Below are 19,919 nucleotides of genomic sequence, written 5' to 3' on the forward strand. Positions count from 1 at the left end.
GGAAATGAAAGGGAGGTCAGTGTTCCTGAAGTGTGTGGAGTGAGGAATAGAATGGCAAAGTTTAGAAGTATATTAAGTGCAATGGGAAGCTCTTTTAAGTGGGGGAATAAAATGGTTTCTTTTTGTTTTGTTTTGTTTTTTAAGTATTATTGAGGGTTTTACCAGGGCAAATAAAGAAACCAGTTGGGAAACTAGCAGTTAGTGTAGGGGAGAGATGGCTCAACTTTTGCTTTTGTGCTAATCCACACAAAAATAAAATTAAATGAAAATAAATGTCATATTACCCCACTCCCTTTAAATGTAAAGGAAATATATTTTGTTGTTGAAATAATCCTTGAGACGAATGATAGCTCTTCCTTGTCTTAAAGCCCAGTCAAATTTTCTCCTGGGGATTTCTGGGGAAGAGGTGCTTCAGCCAGCACAGCAAATCCTCAGACGCCTGTGGAATATCCAATGGAAACAAGTGGAATAGAGCAGATGGATGTGACGATGAGTGGGGAAGCTTCAGCGCCGCTTCCAATACGACAGCCGAACTCCGGGCCATACAAAAAACAAGCTTTTCCCATGATCTCCAAACGACCAGAGCACCTGCGAATGAATCTATGACAGAGCAAGGCTTTTAATGAATTTAAGGCAAAAAAGGTGGGGAGAGGATTGAGAGTATCCTGCAGGGTGAAACAAGAAGACTGAAAATGACAGCCTCGAGGAGTTGGTGTCATTACATGGAACACTTTGGTCAGAGGAAAAATAAACCTGGATATAAAAAAATCAATCAATGGTGCAAAAAAAAAAAACTTAAGCAAATAGTATTGCAGAACTCTTAGGCACATCAATTGATTCTTAGCGACATCTTTTCAACCTTATCAAGGATTTTTACGTTGATGGTTCAAAACTGACAGTATTAAGGGTATGATGTTGCTTTTGAATCACTGTTGAGTTCTGATTGTTTTGAAGAAGGGTTATCCTTTCATTAGGCAACATATGAAATTGCCTGTAATACTTGCCACCAAGGACAAAATAGCATGCAAGCTTGGTCAAGCTTTTTCCAGTAACATGGAATCAAAGACAAAAGAAACTTATCAATTGATGTTTTACGTGCAAATAACCTGAATCTTTTTTTTATATAAATATATATTTTTCAAATAGATTTTTGATTCAGCTCATCATGGAAAACATCCCAAACTTTAAAATGCGAAATTATTGGTTAATGTGAAGAAAGTCAGACAGCTTCTGTTTCTTCTCTTGGTGAAATAATAAAAATGCAAATGAATCATTGTTAACCACAGCTGTGGCTCGTTGGAGGGATTGGGATGGACCTGGGGTTTATTTTTAGTAACCCGGCTGCAATACCTGTCTCTAATACTAGAAAAAAAAGTCTATTTAATCATTTCTATTTGCAGTACTGCTATGTGCTAAGCCTAACTGGAAGCCTTGGAATGGGCATAAGTTGTATGTCCTACATTTCATCCTTGTCCTGGGCCTGCATTGCACTGGAAAATATCATCACCTGTTCTTATACCAGTATTTGGTTCAAGACGCCAAATGTGTTCAGCCTGTGGCTGAAGAAGGACAGAAGAGAGTCAGGATAAAATGCATACTGAGGGCGGCAAAGTGGGAAATAGATCCAGGGGAAGAGGGTGTTGCCATAGTTCACTCTCTATGTCTAATCTCTTTGCAGCAAATTGGTAAGATTTTAAGTTTTACTTTTTACTGTTTTTGCTGTCTATCTTCCTTACATTTTTTCCTCAACAGTTTTAAAGGGAAAAAGGGTTCTTTTCCTTTATACGGGGGCAACATTTTTTGATTGTAAAAATATTTGATGGCCTTTTGATGAATGTCTTCCGCAGTGAATAAGAAAATTTAGTGGCTTAATTTAGGAAACATGTTAAAAAGACACTATGTTTTTGAAATTGTAACAAAATCTACTAAGTGATTTACTGGTACAAAGAATAAAAATGAAGGTAGCTTTACCTTTCTTAAATACTTCCTGCCTTAAAGAGAGCATTTCCATGACTTTAGCTGGTGAAAGGGTTTAATATCTGCAGAGCTTTATAAAAATATATTTCAGTGCATACTGGTATAATAGATGATCATGCAGTTGCAGTTGAGTCTTCTCACATCTTTTTGTCTTTTATAATGTCTTTAGTCTGAATGTGCAAAGTCAATTTGTAATATTTTGCAACCCTACAATTTCTTTTTTAAATTGATGCTGCTTGCTATGTTCTTCAAACCTTTTTGAGCCATAGGATCCAAGCCATAAAATTCTTATGCATGTTGAATGCAGTCAGAAAAGAGCAACCCTTTGCTTATTTAAATGGCAATTCAAGTGAGATGAAATCCTATGACATTAAGCAAAAACATTTCCATGAAAAATGATTGGAAATTACCTTTTCAGTTGTGGCAATATGAAAGAATTGATAACAGTTCACCTTTGGACAGAAAGCCTTTTTTTTTTTAATTCCTCTAATCCCTCTTTTCCCATTATTGCTTCAGCCTACTGAGAACTTTATAACTGTAGCTCATAAATTTGAAGCTACAATAAAGATAAGGGCAGAAAGTGTATTTAAAGAGCAGCAGATCTTTGTTCTCTGATAGTTTATGATATCTGAAAATATAAGACCCAAAAATATATGTAATATGGTGATATGTACAGGCTGTATTCCAGACTGCAAATGGCTTGTGATACTCTGATACTTGTTTTCAAATGTATTTACTCCCTGTAGTGTTGACTGACCAAATTCCAGCAAAATTTTTACACCAAAATATTCCTCTTCAGTCTTATTTGCTACTGACATTTGCACTGTGATTGGCTGGCTATAAACACCCCGTAGTTAAACCATTTTCATCATTAGTACTGTCAGCAATAGTGGCAAACACTGCAACTTTTCTGCATAAAAATCATTAATTGTACATCAGCCATCCATACAAATAAATACAGTTTTCCAAGTTAACATTAAGGGAAATTAATTTCCTATGCTGTGGCAGGTTTATTGAGAAATTGTGTTTCATAAGTGGATATCCCTGCTATAACTGTGAAAACATGTCAAGTGCCACTTTAGTGTCACAGACAGAAAGCACACACCTATGCAATATGGCTTCCCCTATATTTATTTGTAAAAATCCAAGCATAGTTTAAAATATATGATGTCAATATTACTAGTCTTGAGTTTCTAAGAGGGATCTTTATGATTCTTCCAGGTAAGTGTATAAAAGAGATTAAGTGCTTTTCTTTCATCACTTGAAATCATTTTCTTTAAAATCAGCTATTACAGAATATTTTTTAATTTTATATACATGCTGTTTTTTAATTAAAATATAATCAGAATTGAAGTTTACTAATTTTTATTTTATAAGGTTTGTAGCATTACAGAATAAACTGGGATTTATAAACCAGCTGTGATTAACAATGTAAAGTATTAATTATTGAACTTGAACCAGACTTTTTAGAAAATTGTATTATTTTCCCTTTATGGTCTTAACTAGTTGGACTCCTTCAAGAAGGATTTTTCCATACTATTTTTTTGAGATACAAGATGAGGGTGGGGTGGAGGGAGAATGCATGTATAATCTCCATAAATTCAACATTCTTTAATAAATGATTATAAAACAAGATGCATCTTCAATAGTGTTAATATACTGAGCCTTGGATTTTATATTTAATATAGGACCTATTTTGGTAACTTAGTCATATGGTTCCTAGCTTACAAGGGCTAGATCTAAGTTTAATCCCATGAGAAATGTTGAATTTATGAAGAATGAGTTTTGAGGCTTTGAAAATGGTTAATTTCTCAAATAAGAACATCAATGTTCAAATATCTACCTTTTTTCATAGGAGTAGACACTAGCAAGCTGGAAAACCAATCATAAAAGTATTTGTCACACTGTGACCTTTGGTCCGTTGCTGACTGATAGAAGATTTTTCTTGTGTGATTCTTAATTTACCACAACAGCACAAGTATTATCTCAATGGATTATCTGAAGTAAAACCCGAGAGATGGGTTCATCTGTTTGCTCTTTTACTATTATTTTATTTTCCTATCCCAAGTTGGCTTTGCATCTATCAGAGTAAATAAATTCTTCAGCTGCCTTATTAGGAGTGCTATGAGGGTAACATCTTTTCTGCTTTTCATCTTGTATTTAGTTAACTGTATTAAGTATTTAATTTTGGATTGAATGAATGTAAATAGAAATTAAATGCAAATTTGAATGAACATAATATAGAAGTGAATTTTTTTTATTACCCTAAGGTAGGAAAAATAACTATCAGGTGCACAAATGACTTCAGTATTTTTCATTAACATACCAGATGTCTTCAGCTTCTCATATTTAATAAACTACAGTTGACCCCTGAACAACATGGGTTTGAACTGCACACGCCCTCTTATACAGAGAATTTGTTTTAATAAATACATTTGGCCCTCCATATCCATGGAGTCTATAGTTAAAAGTTGCATGTGGCCTGAGTAGGCGGTGGCGCAGTGGATAGAACATTGACCTGGGATGCTGAGGACCCAGGTTCAAAACTGCAAAGTTGCCAGCTTGAGCATGGAGTTGCTGGCTTGAGCAAGGGGTCACTGGCTCAGCTGGAGCCCGCCAATCAAGACACATATGAGAAAGCAATCTGAACAACTAAAGTGCCACAACAAGTTGATGCTTCTCATCTCTCGCTTCCTTCCTGTCTGTCCCTCTCTCCCTTGCTTAAAAAGAAAGTTGCGGCCCTGGCCGTTTGGCTCAGCGGTAGAGCCTCGGCCTGGCGTGCGGGGAACCTGGGTTCGATTCCCGGCCAGGGCACATAGGATAAGCGTCCATTTGCTTCTCCACCCTCCCCCCTCCTTCCTCTCTGTCTCTCTCTTCCCCTCCTGCAGCCAAGGCTCCATTGGAGCAAAGATGGCCCGGGCGCCTGGGGGGGCGCATGCGGGAGTCTGTCTGTCTCTCCCCGTTTCCAGCTTCAGAAAAATACAAAAAAAAAAAAAAAAGTTGCATGTAGATTTTAACTGGGGGCGTAGGGATGTTGGTGCCCCTAATTCTTGCATTGTTCAAGGATCAACTCTACTATATATGAGGAATGACAGTTCTAAAACTGTTTCTGCTGAGAAATTGAAGCTACTTAAATATATAACAAGTTTTAGTACTAGTTTTATATATTAGATGTTACATGTCTGATTTCCAAGGTGAATTGGTAGCTTATTTTTTAAAGAGTTCATAGGAAATGTTATGTGACAGCTAGCTTCACATAAAAACATTAGAAGACTCTTATACTAATAGTCAACAGGTTGTTCAGCCACACTTGTCAACTACATTTGATTATTTGATGTGTATAAGCAATAATGTGGTGCACAAATCTGTTTTTAATGTCTCAGTATATCTAGTGTAAGATGGGTAATGTTTTGTGTAACTCAAGTTGTTTTTTTTTTTTAAATTTTTATTTATTTATTCATTTTACAGAGGAGAGGGAGAGACAGACAGAGAGAGAGAGAGAGAGAGGAGAGACAGAGAGAGAGAGAAGGGGGGAGGAGCTGGAAGCATCAACTCCCATATGTGCCTTGACCAGGCAAGCAGGGTTTCGAACCGGCGACCTCAGCATTTCCAGGTCGATGCTTTATCCACTGCGCCACTACAGGTCAGGCCACTCAAGTTTTATTTATAAGGCAATTCCATCACATTTGCCAAGATGATTTCTTTGTAGAAGTTGACTACAAACTGACTTGACTTTTTTATAAAACAGTAGTGACTCTTAATGCTGATGAAACACTTTCAGAAGGTGTGATCTGAAGTCACAGAATACATGGAGTCTTGAATCTCTATAACTAATGTCGTATTCCCCTATTTTTGAGGTGAAGGAATAGTAGAGAAATGCATCAGTGTTGTTAGTGAGAGGCACAGCTCTCCTATTACATTTTCCCCCTTTTAAATTCATACCTGAAATGCTTTCTTGTTTGTTGGAAAAAAAACAACTCACTGTCCACCAGGAACCTCCTTTGATATTAAATCATTAAGAAACGCTATCCATATAGCCATAGAGTAAGTGGTTATTGGAATAGCTAAGTAAACTTGTTTCAATGTTTGCAATGTTCTCAAAGGAGATAATATGTCATCACTGAACAAACAGAAACAGGTGTACTTATAACCTGGCAATATTTACCTGAGGAAAAAAGTTACAGGCTTTCTAAAGTTCTTTTGCAAATTAGGGTAGCCATACAGGCATAAGAGGCTTAGCCTGTAGTTGGTTGGTCACTATCCTTATTAATCTAGTTAAATCTTTATCTTACCAACATCGCAAATTTGTTTTCTACCTTTGCCTCCTAATTTCTTCCCATTATCTCATCCTTGTGTTCAAATTGATAGATGGTAATAGAGAAAATGGGCAGAGGCCTTTTACTCCTAAACTTAGATATAACCATCATTTCAGGCATGTGTTAAAGATCGTTGGTTTGCCCTTAGAGATTTTGAGGGGAGAGAGTGCCTCTTTCCTTTTACCAACCACCACACACAAACACTTAAGAGGCAAAAAAAATCACACAAGTCCAAAACTTTGATTGCCCCTTCGTGCAAACTTTATAATTTCCTAATTAATAATGATTCAAGCATTAGATTCCAAAACTCTTCTGAAGACCAATTATAATGGGAATTATTTTCTAAGATTTGATTTAGTCTTGTTTGTTATACTATTCAGATCATCAGGGAAGCCAGCTATTTGTAATCCATGTGAATTATTTTAATAGTTACTTCAAGATAGTCCATGGCACTATATAAAAAGATCACAATCATGAAAACTTATGGCAGGATTGTATGTATGAGGTCCACAAACAAATTTATATCCATTCTCATTGAGTGCTAATCATATTACAGAGTAATATAATATTAAAATATATCATCCTCAGTAAATCTTCACTTAGAAAATCTGATTGTTACAGGTAAAATATAGCATTTAGAACTTTAATTTAAAAATACAACTTTTATGAAAACCTTAGGAACTTTTAGAATGGAAATTATAAAAGTCAATGCTAAAGAAAATTCTACTTTCAGATAATGTGTATCTTGAAATATTAAAATACTCTTTTTTTAAAAACAATGTCAGGAAAGTATCTGAGTTCCTCTAAGAACTAGTTCTAGTTATCCAGTTGATTTTTTGGTAACATTAACAAGAAAACACATAATTTAACACTGCAATCATCTGTCAAATAATTAGGATAGAATGTTGCATATGCATTAGGTTGAACATTACTTACATATTTTTAAAACAGGTTCTTTCATTCAATATTTTGATAAATTGGGTTACAATACTTAAGAGTTTTATGGCCTTGATAGTTCATACAGCTTAGTATATCTGAAGGTGTGATGAAGTGGCTCCATCTTTCCATCTGTTTATACGGTCTGAAATCACAGTTCTGCACAGTGGGCAGGATTTCTCTCTGTTAAACCATAAGGTAATACACTCTTCACAAAATATATGCTGTAAAGGAATGAAGAGCTACATTTTAAACTTGGTAACATTTTTATTTTAAATTCATCATACTCTAGAGCTAAAAGGGATTTTGGAAAGCACAGATCCCTTCATTTTACAATGAGAACACAAAGTATGACTGACATTCCAGAATAAAAGAATGGTGTTACTGTTAAAAGCTACAAGTGTTCTTTTGACAGTGCTGTCCATTTTATCACTTTTAATTAAATACAAGCTATCCCTAGGTGATAACTGTAAGAACAAGTATAATGAATTGACAGCTTAATAAATTCTTTGAGAGTAATTGCCATAAAGGAAAGGCCTTATACACTCCAGTAACAAACGCTGGTGTTTTTCTAAAAGACCAGTATCCAATTGTCAAAAATAGCCTGTTTTTTAGTCATGTTGGTAACCAATCTGCCATGTAAATTATTTTCCCCCTTCATACACTCCTTAGTATAAAACTTATTAGAACATAGGGGTAAGATTTAGCTAATCTACCAAACCCCTAATCACAAATAAGAAATTACAAGTATGTGCTTTGAATGCCTCTTTCTGCTAAGCATTGTAGTTTTTCTCCTTTTCGCAAGTCACAGAAAGTGTTGTATTGAGGTTGCTTAAACATATAATTACCTGACAGATGAGAAGAATTGGTTTTTGAAATTCAGCTTGACATATTGAACACATATCATCCACATCTGAACACTGTCTCTTGCTGGCAGCCACTCCATAACTCTGTGAAAAGAAGAAGTTCTGTTCATCTTCAAATTTCTTTCCTGTTCTTCCAATATGTAGGTGATGCTGTATTTCTCCACTCTCCCTGGAACTAGGCACTTGAAAATTTTCCCAAAGGACACAAACATTTCAAAGATGAACTACATATGCCAGACCACGTCTTGATGGACTACATGAAGGTGAACTCAATAAATACATAAAAGGATCCTGAAAGATTTTTAGATTCACTGGGTTCTGCATAATGATAGGGCTTCAAATTCAACATGGATTCAATTGGCTTAATGTACTAGGTGACCCCATATAGCCAAATTGAATCCACTTATTTATGGCAGTGGTTAAAAAGGTCAGTCCAAAGCTTGGCTGACTGAAACAGCTTTCTGTGCTCCATGCTGGAGATTCAGACTGGTATGTGACAACAGGAATATAATTTTTGTAAGCTCTCCAGGTGAGTTCAATGTGAAGAAGGTTTGGGGATCTGAACAGTGTCCTGCCACTAAATCTAAAAGTTATTTTAATATCCTTAATACAAAAGTCAGAGCATGTAGTACTAGGAAAGAATAAAATTTTATAAAATAAATGTAATTGCAAAATGTCACTTGGGTACAGTTACACTGTCAAAATTACTGGCTGAACAATAATTTGATTTTTTTTTTTACAGAGACGGAGTCAGAGAGAGGGATAGATAGGGACAGACAGACAGGAATGTTCAGAGACGAGAAGCATCAATCATTAGTTTTTCGTTGTGACACCTTAGTTGTTCATTGATTGCTTTCTCATATGTGTTTTGACTGCGGAGCTACAGCAGACCAAGTAACCCCTTGCTCAAGCCAGCGACCTTGGGTCCAAGATGGTGAGCTTTTGCTCAAACCAGATGGACCTGTGCTCAAGCTGGTGACCTCGGGGTCTCGAACCTGGGTCCTCCGCATCCCGGTCCGATGCTATATCTACTGCGCCACCGTCTGGTCAGACAATAATGGTGATGTTTTTAATTTCTTTTTTGTCTAATGTCCTAAAAAAGTTCTGATCTCTTTAACATACTAATAACTTCCTCACCAAATTCTGTAGAATTTAGTTGTTAACTGGATGTGACAAAATGGTATAAATGAGATTAGCTTTCTGTAGAAATGATGGGGAAAAGGTGGCTAAAGGGAAGTAAGAACGCCCAAGTTCAAATCAGTCATGGTAATCAGAGCAAAGCATGACTTAACAATCTGAAGCTATGATCTAAACTTCTTGTACTAAATATCGAGAGTTAACAAAATCAAACTAAGACAAAAGACAAAAGTATTAGGAAAATTATATGACTTTGGGTGATGGGTATACAACATAATCAACAGTTCAAATACTATAGAAATGTTTACCTGAAATCTATGTACTCTTATTGATTAATGTCACCCTGTTAAAGTTATTTTTCTAAATTTTTTTTTAAAATAAAAAACCCAGGCATGACCTGTGGTGGCGCAGTAGATAAAGCATCAACCTGGAAATGCTGAGGTCGCTGGTTCGAAACCCTGGGCTTGCCTGGTCAAGGCACATATGGGAGTTGATGCTTCCAGCTCCTCCCCCACTTCTCTCTCTCTGTCTCTCCTCTCTTTCTCTTTCTCTCTGTCTTTCCCTCTCCTCTCTAAAAAAAAATAAAAAATAAAAAATAAAATGAAATAAAAAAAAAAACAAACAAAAAAGATAAAAATATTAAAAATTAAGAATTCTGGATGACCTTAGTGCCAGTTGCTCTTCAATGTCATTTAGCAGAGTACAGAGCAGATACTTAGGCTGATAAATTAATGCTTCCATCTGGCATTTTGCAGACTCCTTTCAAGGGAAGGTTTATCTTGATGATGACTGCCATTTCCCTGGCAAAGTTAAGAAATGATACATACACACCCATGTATATATACAACTCAGGAAATGAGTGTTGATGACTGTGATACTCTCCATGCTTTACAGAGAAAGAGTATCGAACTATTTCAGCACAAGCTTTACTAGAGTAATTAGAGTAAAATGGCTGATACTCGTACAATGAATTGAATAAACTTGACTAAAACTGAACTCTCAATTGTATCTTGTCTAAAGAATTAAGTCTGAATGGTATGCAGCAAAACTTATTACTACATTACTATATCTCAGAAGGGTGCCTTGACTAGTTAGTGTAGTCTACTCTTTTTTTGTTTTTTCAACATACAGTGTTAGGTTAGCATTCTTTTAGTTGTCATACCCCCTGAGCCCTGACCAAGTAATTGTTTAAGTGCTTAATGCGCTGCAAAACTGAGGCTCAAGTTCTCTAATCTGGTGACCACAAAGGCTATTAAATAGCAAATGAACCTGTGATACACTTTGTCTACAATCTGTAACATCCATAGAATCACATAATAAGTCTATAATTGACACTGGAGTCTCAATTTGTTATATTACATACCCTGTGAACTTATCCATGCATAAAGATGAGTAATGGCAGAAAAATTTTTCCAGTAGAAAAATTTCAAGGGACACGGTTTTTGGTAATGAGCTTTTATCTCATACACAATATATTTCAGTGGAAGTGCTTTCATAGAAGCTGAATAAGGAGTTAATGGAAATACACAAAGCTACCATTTGTAGATTAAAAAGGATGGTGTGGGCCCTGGCCAGTTGGCTCAGCAGTAGAGCATCGGCCCGGCATGTAGAAGTCTCAGGTTTGATTCCCAGCCAGGGCACACAGGAGAAGTGCCCATCTGCTTCTCCACCCTTTCCCTTCTCCTTTCTTTCTGTCTCTCTCTTCCCCTCTCACAGCCAAAGCTCCACTGGAGCAAAGTTGGCCTGGGCGCTGAGGACAGCTCCATAGCCTCCACCTCAGGCACTAGAATGGCTCTAGTTGCAGCAGAGCAGTGCCTCAGAGGGGCTGAGCATTGCCCCCTGGTGGGCATGCCGGGTGGATCCCAGTTGGGCGCATGCGGGAGTCTGTCTGTCTGCCTCCCCCTGCTTCTCACTTCAGAAAAAAAAAAATTAAGAGATAATTCTAATCTTGGCATATCTCTTAAAAACAAAACAAAAAAACGTAATTATGAAATTCACATTTGTAAAATTGCAGAACTAAAAACTTTATAATGAAGAAAAGTTAAAAGTATTTTTTAAAAGAATTACCCTGTTTTAAGTGTTTTACTGATTTTTTTTTTCCCCTGAAGTTGGAAACGGGGAGGCAGTCAGACTCCCCGCATGCGCCGGACCAGGATCCATCTGGCATGCCCAACAGGGGGCGATGCTCTGCCCATTTGGGGCGGTGCTCTGTTGCAACCAGGGCCATTCTAGCGCCTGAGGCAGAGGCCATAGAGCCATCCTCAGCGCCCGGGCCAACTTTGCTCCAATAGAGCCTTGGCTGCAGGAGGGGACGAGAGAGAGAGAGAGAGAAGAAGGAGAGGGGGGAGGGGTGGAGAAGCAGATGGACACTTCTCCTGTGTGCCCTGGCCAGGAATCGAACCTGGGACTCCTGCATGCCAGGCTGACGCTCTACCACTGAGCCAACCGACCAGGGCTTTACTGATTTTTTTAGAGAGGAAGGGAAAGAGCAGGAGAGAGACAGGAACATCTATTCCTGTACGTGTGCTGACCAGGGATCAAACCACCAATCTCTGCACTTCAGGATGGTGCTCTAACCAACCGAGCTATCTGGCCAGGGCAAAAGTACTTTTTCTTTTTAAAAATATTTATTTTTCTATTGAATTCAGAGAGAGGGAGATAGAAACATCAATCTGTTTCTGTATGAGCCCAGGCCAAGGGTAGAACCATAGAACCAGCCACCTCTGCATTGTAGGACATGCTCCAACCAACCAAGCCATCCAGCCAGGGCAAAAAGTATTTTTTCTTAAACGATTAAAAAGTACTTACTGGTCGTGTAAAAAATATTTGTAAAACCCGTCTGAAATTTCTTAGATGTCCAAAAAAATCCAAAAGCTGAAAGAAATAAGAATATTCATCAATTTAAAGAGCTCAATCTGCTAAACCCAGAGATCAAAACTAAAGTGCCATATCAAATATTGATAACTTAATGTTTACCACATATTACAACTAATCATTTCAATCTAAATATATTTAAAGTCCAATTATAAAATATTTTACTTAATTGATAGATTTTAGCCTACTCTTAACCAAAAAAGGAAAAGTACAATACATCTGAATACCTACAATTTGGTCAAGACAAATATAAAGTTAACTATGTCAAAGACAAGGCAAGTTTACCTAGCTAACATTTAAAGTTTCATGAAGTGATTAAACTGCGGGGAGCAGGCATAGAAGAAACAGGCTAAGACACCCCACTGTTTTCAGAATTTGTGTATGACAGATGCTACTGTTGGAGATAGGTATGCTCTATCATACCTCCTTCTTTCTGCATGGCTTAGGTAATCTATCCTATGTGGAAATCCACTCCCTCAATAAAATCTGAAAACTCCTGGATTAAGATAAAGATATATTTCCATTTCAAATTAGTGATATGAAGATAAACTGTAAAACAGTTAAACAGAAAAATAGTAAGTAAAAACTAATCATTATATGAATCATACAATGATGATTAATAATGTTACTTACTTTTAGTATGAGGTAGAGTAAAGCCAGCAATATCCCAAGACTCCTTCTAGTTATATTAGCAAACTCCCCATAGCTTATAAGGTAACGAAACCAAACTGGTATGGGAACAAAAGTTCGGTAATACTGACATAATTCTTCTAAAAGCATATACCAGTAACCCTAAAAAGGAAAAAAGAAACCAAATACAGTAGTTAAACCCATACTACTTATAGACATTGAACAAATACTTCATATTGAATTGAGGACATCAGTATATCGAACAATCACACAGATTGTATAAAATTAATATTCATAATAATGGTTATGACTGACAACCTCAACCTGGTTGTCCTATATTATGGTCACTGACTGGTTTATTTTCAAATATCTAAAGAACAACATAGTGAAAATGTTTTATGTATACTACAAGTAAAACTTTGTATGATTTTGCTGATTACAAAATTATTTTTTTTTTAAAGCTTAATTTTTTTTTTTTTTTTTACAGAAAGACAGAGGGATAGACAGAGACAGACAGGAACAGAGAGATGAGAAGCATCAATCATTAGTTTTTCATTGTGTGTTGCAACACCTTAGTTGTTCATTGATTGATTTCTCATATGTGCCTTAGTTGTTCATTGATTGATTTCTCATATGTTCCTTGACCGCGGGCCTTCAGCAGACCGAGTACCAACCACTTGCTCGAGCCAGCGACCTTGGGCTCAAGCTGGTGACCTCAGGGTCTCAAACCTGGGTCTTCCGCATCCCAGTCTGATGCTCTATCCACTGCGCCACCACCCAGTCAGGCACAAAATTTTTTATTAAAGATTTTCTTGAATATGGGAAAAACACTGAATAAGAACATACAGTTGGTTATCAATTATCAATTGATAACGCCCTGGAGGAGGAGAAAAGTACAAATCTAAATATTTTTCCATATATGATGTGGGGACTGATTTTTAGATGAATCTGAAGCAAATATAATTGATTTTTAAAAACAGATTAAAATTTTGGTTCAAGTCCTTGAGCAAATGGTTGCCAGTCTGAGATAATATAATTAAAATTAGGTTGAGACCAAACAGCATTAATGTGGTTTGTTTAACATTGTACCTACAAAACATGTTAGTTTCTTACCTTGGATTTAAAAGGTGTGATGAAAGAAGGCACCAATAAAATAAGGCATTTTAAGCTCATGCAGAGGAATTTCAGAATGAAATCTGTAATTCCAACAATCCAAAGTACTTCCCAGAAGCTCGAAGGGTCCAAAGTAGGATTTAAAAAAATTAAGCTACCAAGAGAAAAATATCAAAACTTACCAGAGCAATATACAAAGGTGGTAAAGTATTTATAGGGGTTTTTAATTTACTACTGAATTTTTTACTTTGATGTGTAAAAAATATGAATTGCTTAAAGACTTAAAATATTTGAATTTTGAATTTTTCCTATATAGCACAAAGAACAGTCTTCCTAACTTGTCATGATTGACATCTGTGTAGCCTATAATCTAAAAAATTTCACTAATATCAGACATCCGCCATTCTCTCAACCACCTCCAATTAAGAATCCAAGCCCTGACTGGTTGGTTCAGTGGTAGAGCATCGGCCTAGTGTGCAAGAGTCCCGGGTTTGATTCCTGGCCAGGGCACACAGGAGAGGCGCCCATCTGCTTCTCCACCCCTCCCCCTCTCCTTTCTGTCTCTCTCTTCCCCTCCCGCAGCCAAGGCTCCATTGGAGCAAAGTTGGCCTGGGCACTGAGGATGGCTCTATGGCCTCTGCCTCAGGCGCTAGAATGGCTCTGGTTGCAACAGAGCAGCACCCCAGATAGGCGGAGCATCGCCCCCTGGTGGGCATGTGGTGTGGATCCCGGTCAGGCACATGCAGGAGTCTGTCTGCCTCCCCGTTTCCAACTTCAGAAAAACACACAAAAAAAAGAAAAAAAAGAATCCAGTCCCTCCTTTCCACTGAATTGCTTTTGTCAAGATCACCAAATTCCTCCATCTTGCTAAATTCACAGGTCTTTTTCCATTTCCTCCCGAATTTCGTTCTTCCTAGACTTCTAACACGACACTCCCTTACTTGTTCTCACTTGAGACTGATGGTTCCTTCTTAGTCCCTCTGCTGCTACTCCTCTAAATGTGGGCATATCCAGTCCTAGGCCTTCTTCTCCGACTAGAATTTCCATGGTTAGTATTGGTTTTTAAAATATTACTCATATGCTGTAATACTAAAATTTATAGCCCTAACCTCTACTCTAAGCTAATCACTTAACAGTTCTGTGTGGCCTCTCAAATCTTAACATGTTCAAAACTAAATTATTGGCCCTGGCCAGATGACTCAGTAGATAAAGAGTTGTCCCACTGCACCTCACACCTAGGTCATGGGTTTGATCCCCAGTCTGGGCACAAATAAGAAGCAATCAATGAGTACACAACTAAATGGAACAACTAAGTAGAACAAAGTGTTGATGCTTTTTCTATCCCTCCCTCCCTCTCCCTTCTTCTCTCTTTCAAATCAATGGGAACATTAAAATATATATATATTGGCCCTGGCTGGTTGGCTCAGTAGTAGAGCATCGGCCCAGTGTGTGGAAGTCCTGGGTTTGATTCCCAGCCAGGGCACACAGGAGAAGTGCCCATCTGCTTCTCCACCCTTCCCCCTCTCCTTCTCTGTCTCTCTCTTCCCCTCCCGCAGCCAAGGCTCCACTGGAGCAAAGTTGGCCCAGGCGCTGAGGATGGCTCCTTGAAATGGCTCCGGTTGCAACAGAGCCTGGATGGGCAGAGCATCGCCCCCTAGTGGGCATGTTGGGTGGATCCTGGTCAGCACATGCGGGAATCTGTCTCTCTGCCTCCTGCTTCTCACTTCAGGGGGGAAAAAATTTTATATATATATAGAGGGGGGGGGAGGAAGGGAGGGGAGTGAGTTTACCCTCAAAACCTGTTATTTTCCCAGTCATTCGAGCTCAGTAAATGATATCACCATCCAGCCAGTTGCTTAAACTAAAATCCCAGGTTTCTCCTCTACCTACTCACCCAATCCAACCTGATTGAATTTGGCTCCACCTACAAACTATAGCTGAGATAGTCCATATCTCTCCAGCTCTACTGAAAACCAGTTTCTATTTATCTGATTAAAGCCAAAAATACAGAACACTTCCATCTAACATGGAAACTTAACTACTATCCTTTAGCAAGTCTCCTCTCTACTTCTAGAAACAAACATCACACAAAATTCATGTTGTACAACTTATATACATTTTTGTCAAAAATGAAAATAATAAAAGGACCACCACTAATATTAAATAAATGGTACTTAATAATTATTGATTATATAGGTAAAATATTTTTCATTTATATATGAAAAATTAAATATGGAGCACCAGCTAAGAGCCAAGGCGCTGGGTATATAAATCTGAATAAGTTACTCAGAGCTTTCAATCTTGGAAGGAGACAGATAGGTAAAAATTGACTCTAACAATAAGTATGTGCAAGTAAAATATATGCAAAGTGCTAAGTAATATGTTATTACATAAAAAGTGTGATTGTGTACTTGGATCTCTAATTACCTGTGATAAAGTGACTGAGAATGAAAGGTGTAATATAAAAAAACAGAAGATCCTGCTAAGAATACCAGTAACCAAGCACACTGAATCTTTGAGCACCTTTCCTGAAAAATAAAGTTTTATAATTTGTTACTTTGTCATAATTTTAAATATCATTAAAATATTTTACTTTAATGACTAATTTATTAACTTAGAATGTTATCATTGATTAATTAAACTTATTACATTTTTTAAATTGTACGTCATCACGCTGTTTTGTATGTCATTAGTGAACAAAAGAGGACACATATTTAAACCCTTTGAGTAGTGAGTTTTTTTCATGCTTGCTGACCCCCCCGGAGTGAGATTTTTTTCAAAAAATGAAATTAGTTCCAGTTCCAGTTTTATTAACTTAAAATCAGGTTTGTTTGACAATCAATTTATGGAAACAAGAAGAACATACATATGCCTTTTTTTAATGTTGCCTTACACATTTAAAAAAAATTTTTTTTATCTCATGCCTAGATGGTCAGGAGGCACGAGGACGTACGTGAATGTTCGTACTACTCAAAGGGTTAAACAAATTTTTTAAAATACAAGTTTCTTAACTGTATAAAAACATTACCTAGTTTCAAAGAAGCGAAATCTTATACAAGCTGACATAAAGGACCCACCCAAACACAAACTTGACCTCTGCAGCTCCCTATCTTTGCTTCTCTGACAAAACAAAATGTTTAAAAAATGCATTTAAGTTATCAGGGTTTATAAGTATAATTTTTAAATTCTCAGATATTCAATAAGAATTTAATAAGGTAATTTTTAAAATTAAATTTTAATTAATAGTTTAATTAAAAGTTTTACTAGTTTTAAACTCTGAGTTAAATTTTTATGGTTTGATAGGTTCTAACTACAAATTTCTAGGTCAGAATGCATGATCCTTTATACAGATATTGCCCTTTCAAGTTTGAAGGTGAAATTTTATAAAGTAATCCTAGTTTTTCCAATCAAGTTATTATTTAAATAGGACTCTTAATTTATGTTATGGAAAAACTTCTTGGATTTAATTTTCTTTAAGAGAGACCTAAATAGTTCAAAACCCATTTATTCAACGTACATTTTGTTTAACTACTTTAAGTCTAACACTGCAACAGCTAAACTTTTTAATGATTATATTACTTATTAAAATTAAACTAATTCATAAAACATGAAGGCACTTAACAAGATCAAATAGTGCATTCTAAACTTTTTAATATTTCTGTCTAGTTTTCCTTTCTCTATCAGAAGCCCAACTTACAAAGAAAATAAGGTGAAACAATTCGGCTTTAGGAGAGATCATTTACACCAGGTAATTTAGATAATAAAACAATATATCAGAGATGTTACAATACATCTATCTAAATTTGTCAAAGAAACTATCTCAATTCCTATTTCTCTCAAAAACAATTATATAATCTACAGAGAGGAAAAATTTAGTAATTTTTTTAGTTGTTTGTTATACTTACTCTTAGAAAAACCTGATTTACAATGCTTTTGTTTGCATACATAAAAGTTGTAAGCAGTCCAATTCCAAGAGAAATTCCTGTTAGATAATAAGTTCCAGTTAATTGCAAGGAAAAAAAAAATCAAAGAGCCAACACAATGACATGAATTTAAAGGAAACATAATTCTAAAAGCCAGCAGAAAATAAGAAACTAAAATACATAGGTTAAAGTAGATAACTAAATAAAATTGACTGATGTGAGCAAGGAAACATTTCAACATTTTATTATATCCTACCTGTTACATGCTGCATAACAAGCTTGACACTCAGAATCAAAATATATGGAAGACTTTTTTGCAGCCATTTGAAGAGATACCGGAACTCTGAGAAGGAGCTACCACCATGATCTCCAGACTCCATGGAAGTATCATCAGGCTGCCTTGTTTCGTTATGGGAGTGATTTCTTAAGCGACTATGTACACATCCATGGGTACAAGCATGAACACCTGACCTTATATTTCTGGAGCTTAGATTTTCATCAAATTCTTTAGGTATGGAATTTATCTGGATATGCACATCTCCAGAATGAAGACAAGACCCTTCTGTCAATCTTGTGTGGACACATTGGGAGGCTGAGGCATCCTCACTGCTTGCAGCTCCTAGAGGACTGTGCATTTGGCTAGAGTTGGCTTGCATGACTCTTAAATACTTTTTTTGTGATCCAGATTTCTTTGCTTCAGATCTCTGTCTTCTAAAAATCAAAGAGCAGAAAATACTCTAAGTGAACATTTAAATACAGGTAGTATGTTGCTCACTCGCAGTCTTTTATTCACTAAAGGATAGGCTGGTAATCATAGCAGATGAATTATTTTCAGGTTATCTATCACTTGTTATGAGACTCCTCCCTTAATGCCAGGGCTCTGCTGCCCTACACAAGCCTTTGGGGGAGCATCTGCTACAAAAGAAGTTGAGCTTCAGATGTCTCCAGTTCTCTAATGAGAAGGAAGAAGCAAAATAGAGTATGGGTGCCCAGTAGATGGGAATAATGTGAGCATTAGTACTTATTCATATTCTAATACTTAAGTACATTTACTCTGCCCAACTGGAGCAGTTTCATCTCCAATATAGATAATACATTTCAAAAGAATCAATTTTTTTAATGCTTGGAAAGGCTAGGAAGAAAAAAAAATTAAACCTTAATGCCTATTAAGTCTCATCAGGGAGAATAAACATTTCACTTAGGTTACCTATAAATTTGTGTTATGCTAAAACAGCTTTCCCAAAGCCAATGAAAAGGCTTCCAATAAATACCAAGGGTATTACCTTCCGTACCCCAAATATTACCCAAATACCTTTAAAATAGGGAAACTTGGGAGTCACCATAGAATTGCTAGGTAACACTAATCTGAATAAGGATAGTTACAGTCTGCCCATTAAAAATGGGCACCGGTGTGGGGGGGGGGCGGGGGTGTCACGAAAGGATCCCTAAACGATCAGTGTGGGCAGCTGTCAATGATGCCAGAGTGGGAATCCCAGCCTGTCCTCTGTAGGAGGAAACTAGGGTTAACAGCAGGTCATTCTATTCCATCCCTCGGTTTGAATATATATTTTTTCAGTTACTGTAGGGAGGTTTGACTTTTAGTTCCTGATGCTAAAACTTTTCACCCCTGTTCCGACGCCACGGGTATCATTTCTTCAAACCTCTGAAGACCGACGTTGGACGTGAGAGTTTCAGCGTCTCTTCCATAAATAAAAACAGAACCCTCCCACTTAACTCCAAGCAAGAGCAAGAAAAGGGAGAAAAAAAGGAAGAAAAGTAAACGTAAACAACTCTAGAATCCCTAGGACAGAATTTTCCACCCACGTTCGAGCTTAGAGTGTCTCAGTTACTCTCCCCAGAGCTCATTCGCCGCGGCCCCCACTCGCTTTTCCCAGGACTAACCTCTCATGACGACGAGTGGGCCCAGGTCTCGGCAGCGTCCGCAGGATGAGCGGGAGATGCGGCTTCACGGCGTTCCGTCACGGCCATCACCTTCAAGCCCCACTGCGGGTAACTCCGGCCCAGCTCGGCGGCGCGCGCGCTCCCCGGACGTCCTCACGCACGCGGGCCCGCGGCCGCGCGCCGCGCCGAGGGGCGGGCTGTGAGGCGGCCAGCCGGCGGTCACGAGGCTCCCTGAGCTGTTGGCT

At 37.4% G+C, this 19,919-nt stretch overlaps 2 protein-coding genes across 5 annotated transcripts in view; one reads left to right on the top strand and one right to left on the bottom strand.

Moving 5' to 3' along the window:
• The window catches only part of RPS6KB1 (ribosomal protein S6 kinase B1), a 44,983-nt gene extending 35,236 nt beyond the window's left edge, over positions 1 to 9,747 (top strand). For 2 of the 4 annotated variants that reach the window (XM_066262721.1, XM_066262722.1), the window contains exon 15: positions 369 to 5,403. In XM_066262721.1, coding sequence (XP_066118818.1) covers positions 369 to 606 — 238 coding nt within the window. In that variant the 3' untranslated portion in view covers positions 607 to 5,403. Of the gene's footprint in view, positions 1 to 368; positions 5,404 to 8,239 lie in introns of those variants that run through there. The other 2 variants (XM_066262723.1, XM_066262725.1) reach the window with 2 other exon arrangements.
• RNFT1 (ring finger protein, transmembrane 1) lies at positions 5,635 to 19,834 on the bottom strand. The gene is made up of 9 exons (XM_066262730.1): positions 19,675 to 19,834; positions 18,029 to 18,483; positions 17,755 to 17,831; positions 16,277 to 16,377; positions 13,850 to 14,003; positions 12,740 to 12,898; positions 12,041 to 12,106; positions 8,078 to 8,179; positions 5,635 to 7,453 (listed from the first exon to the last, which is right to left on the bottom strand). Exons 2-9 carry the CDS (start codon positions 18,426 to 18,428, stop codon positions 7,319 to 7,321), a joined length of 1,194 nt encoding a protein of 397 aa, XP_066118827.1. The 5' UTR covers positions 18,429 to 18,483; positions 19,675 to 19,834; the 3' UTR covers positions 5,635 to 7,318.
• Positions 19,835 to 19,919: the final 85 nt, after the last annotated feature.

The sequence above is a fragment of the Saccopteryx bilineata genome, chromosome 2, assembly GCF_036850765.1.
Source record: "Saccopteryx bilineata isolate mSacBil1 chromosome 2, mSacBil1_pri_phased_curated, whole genome shotgun sequence".
NCBI classification, from domain to species: domain Eukaryota; kingdom Metazoa; phylum Chordata; class Mammalia; order Chiroptera; family Emballonuridae; genus Saccopteryx; species Saccopteryx bilineata.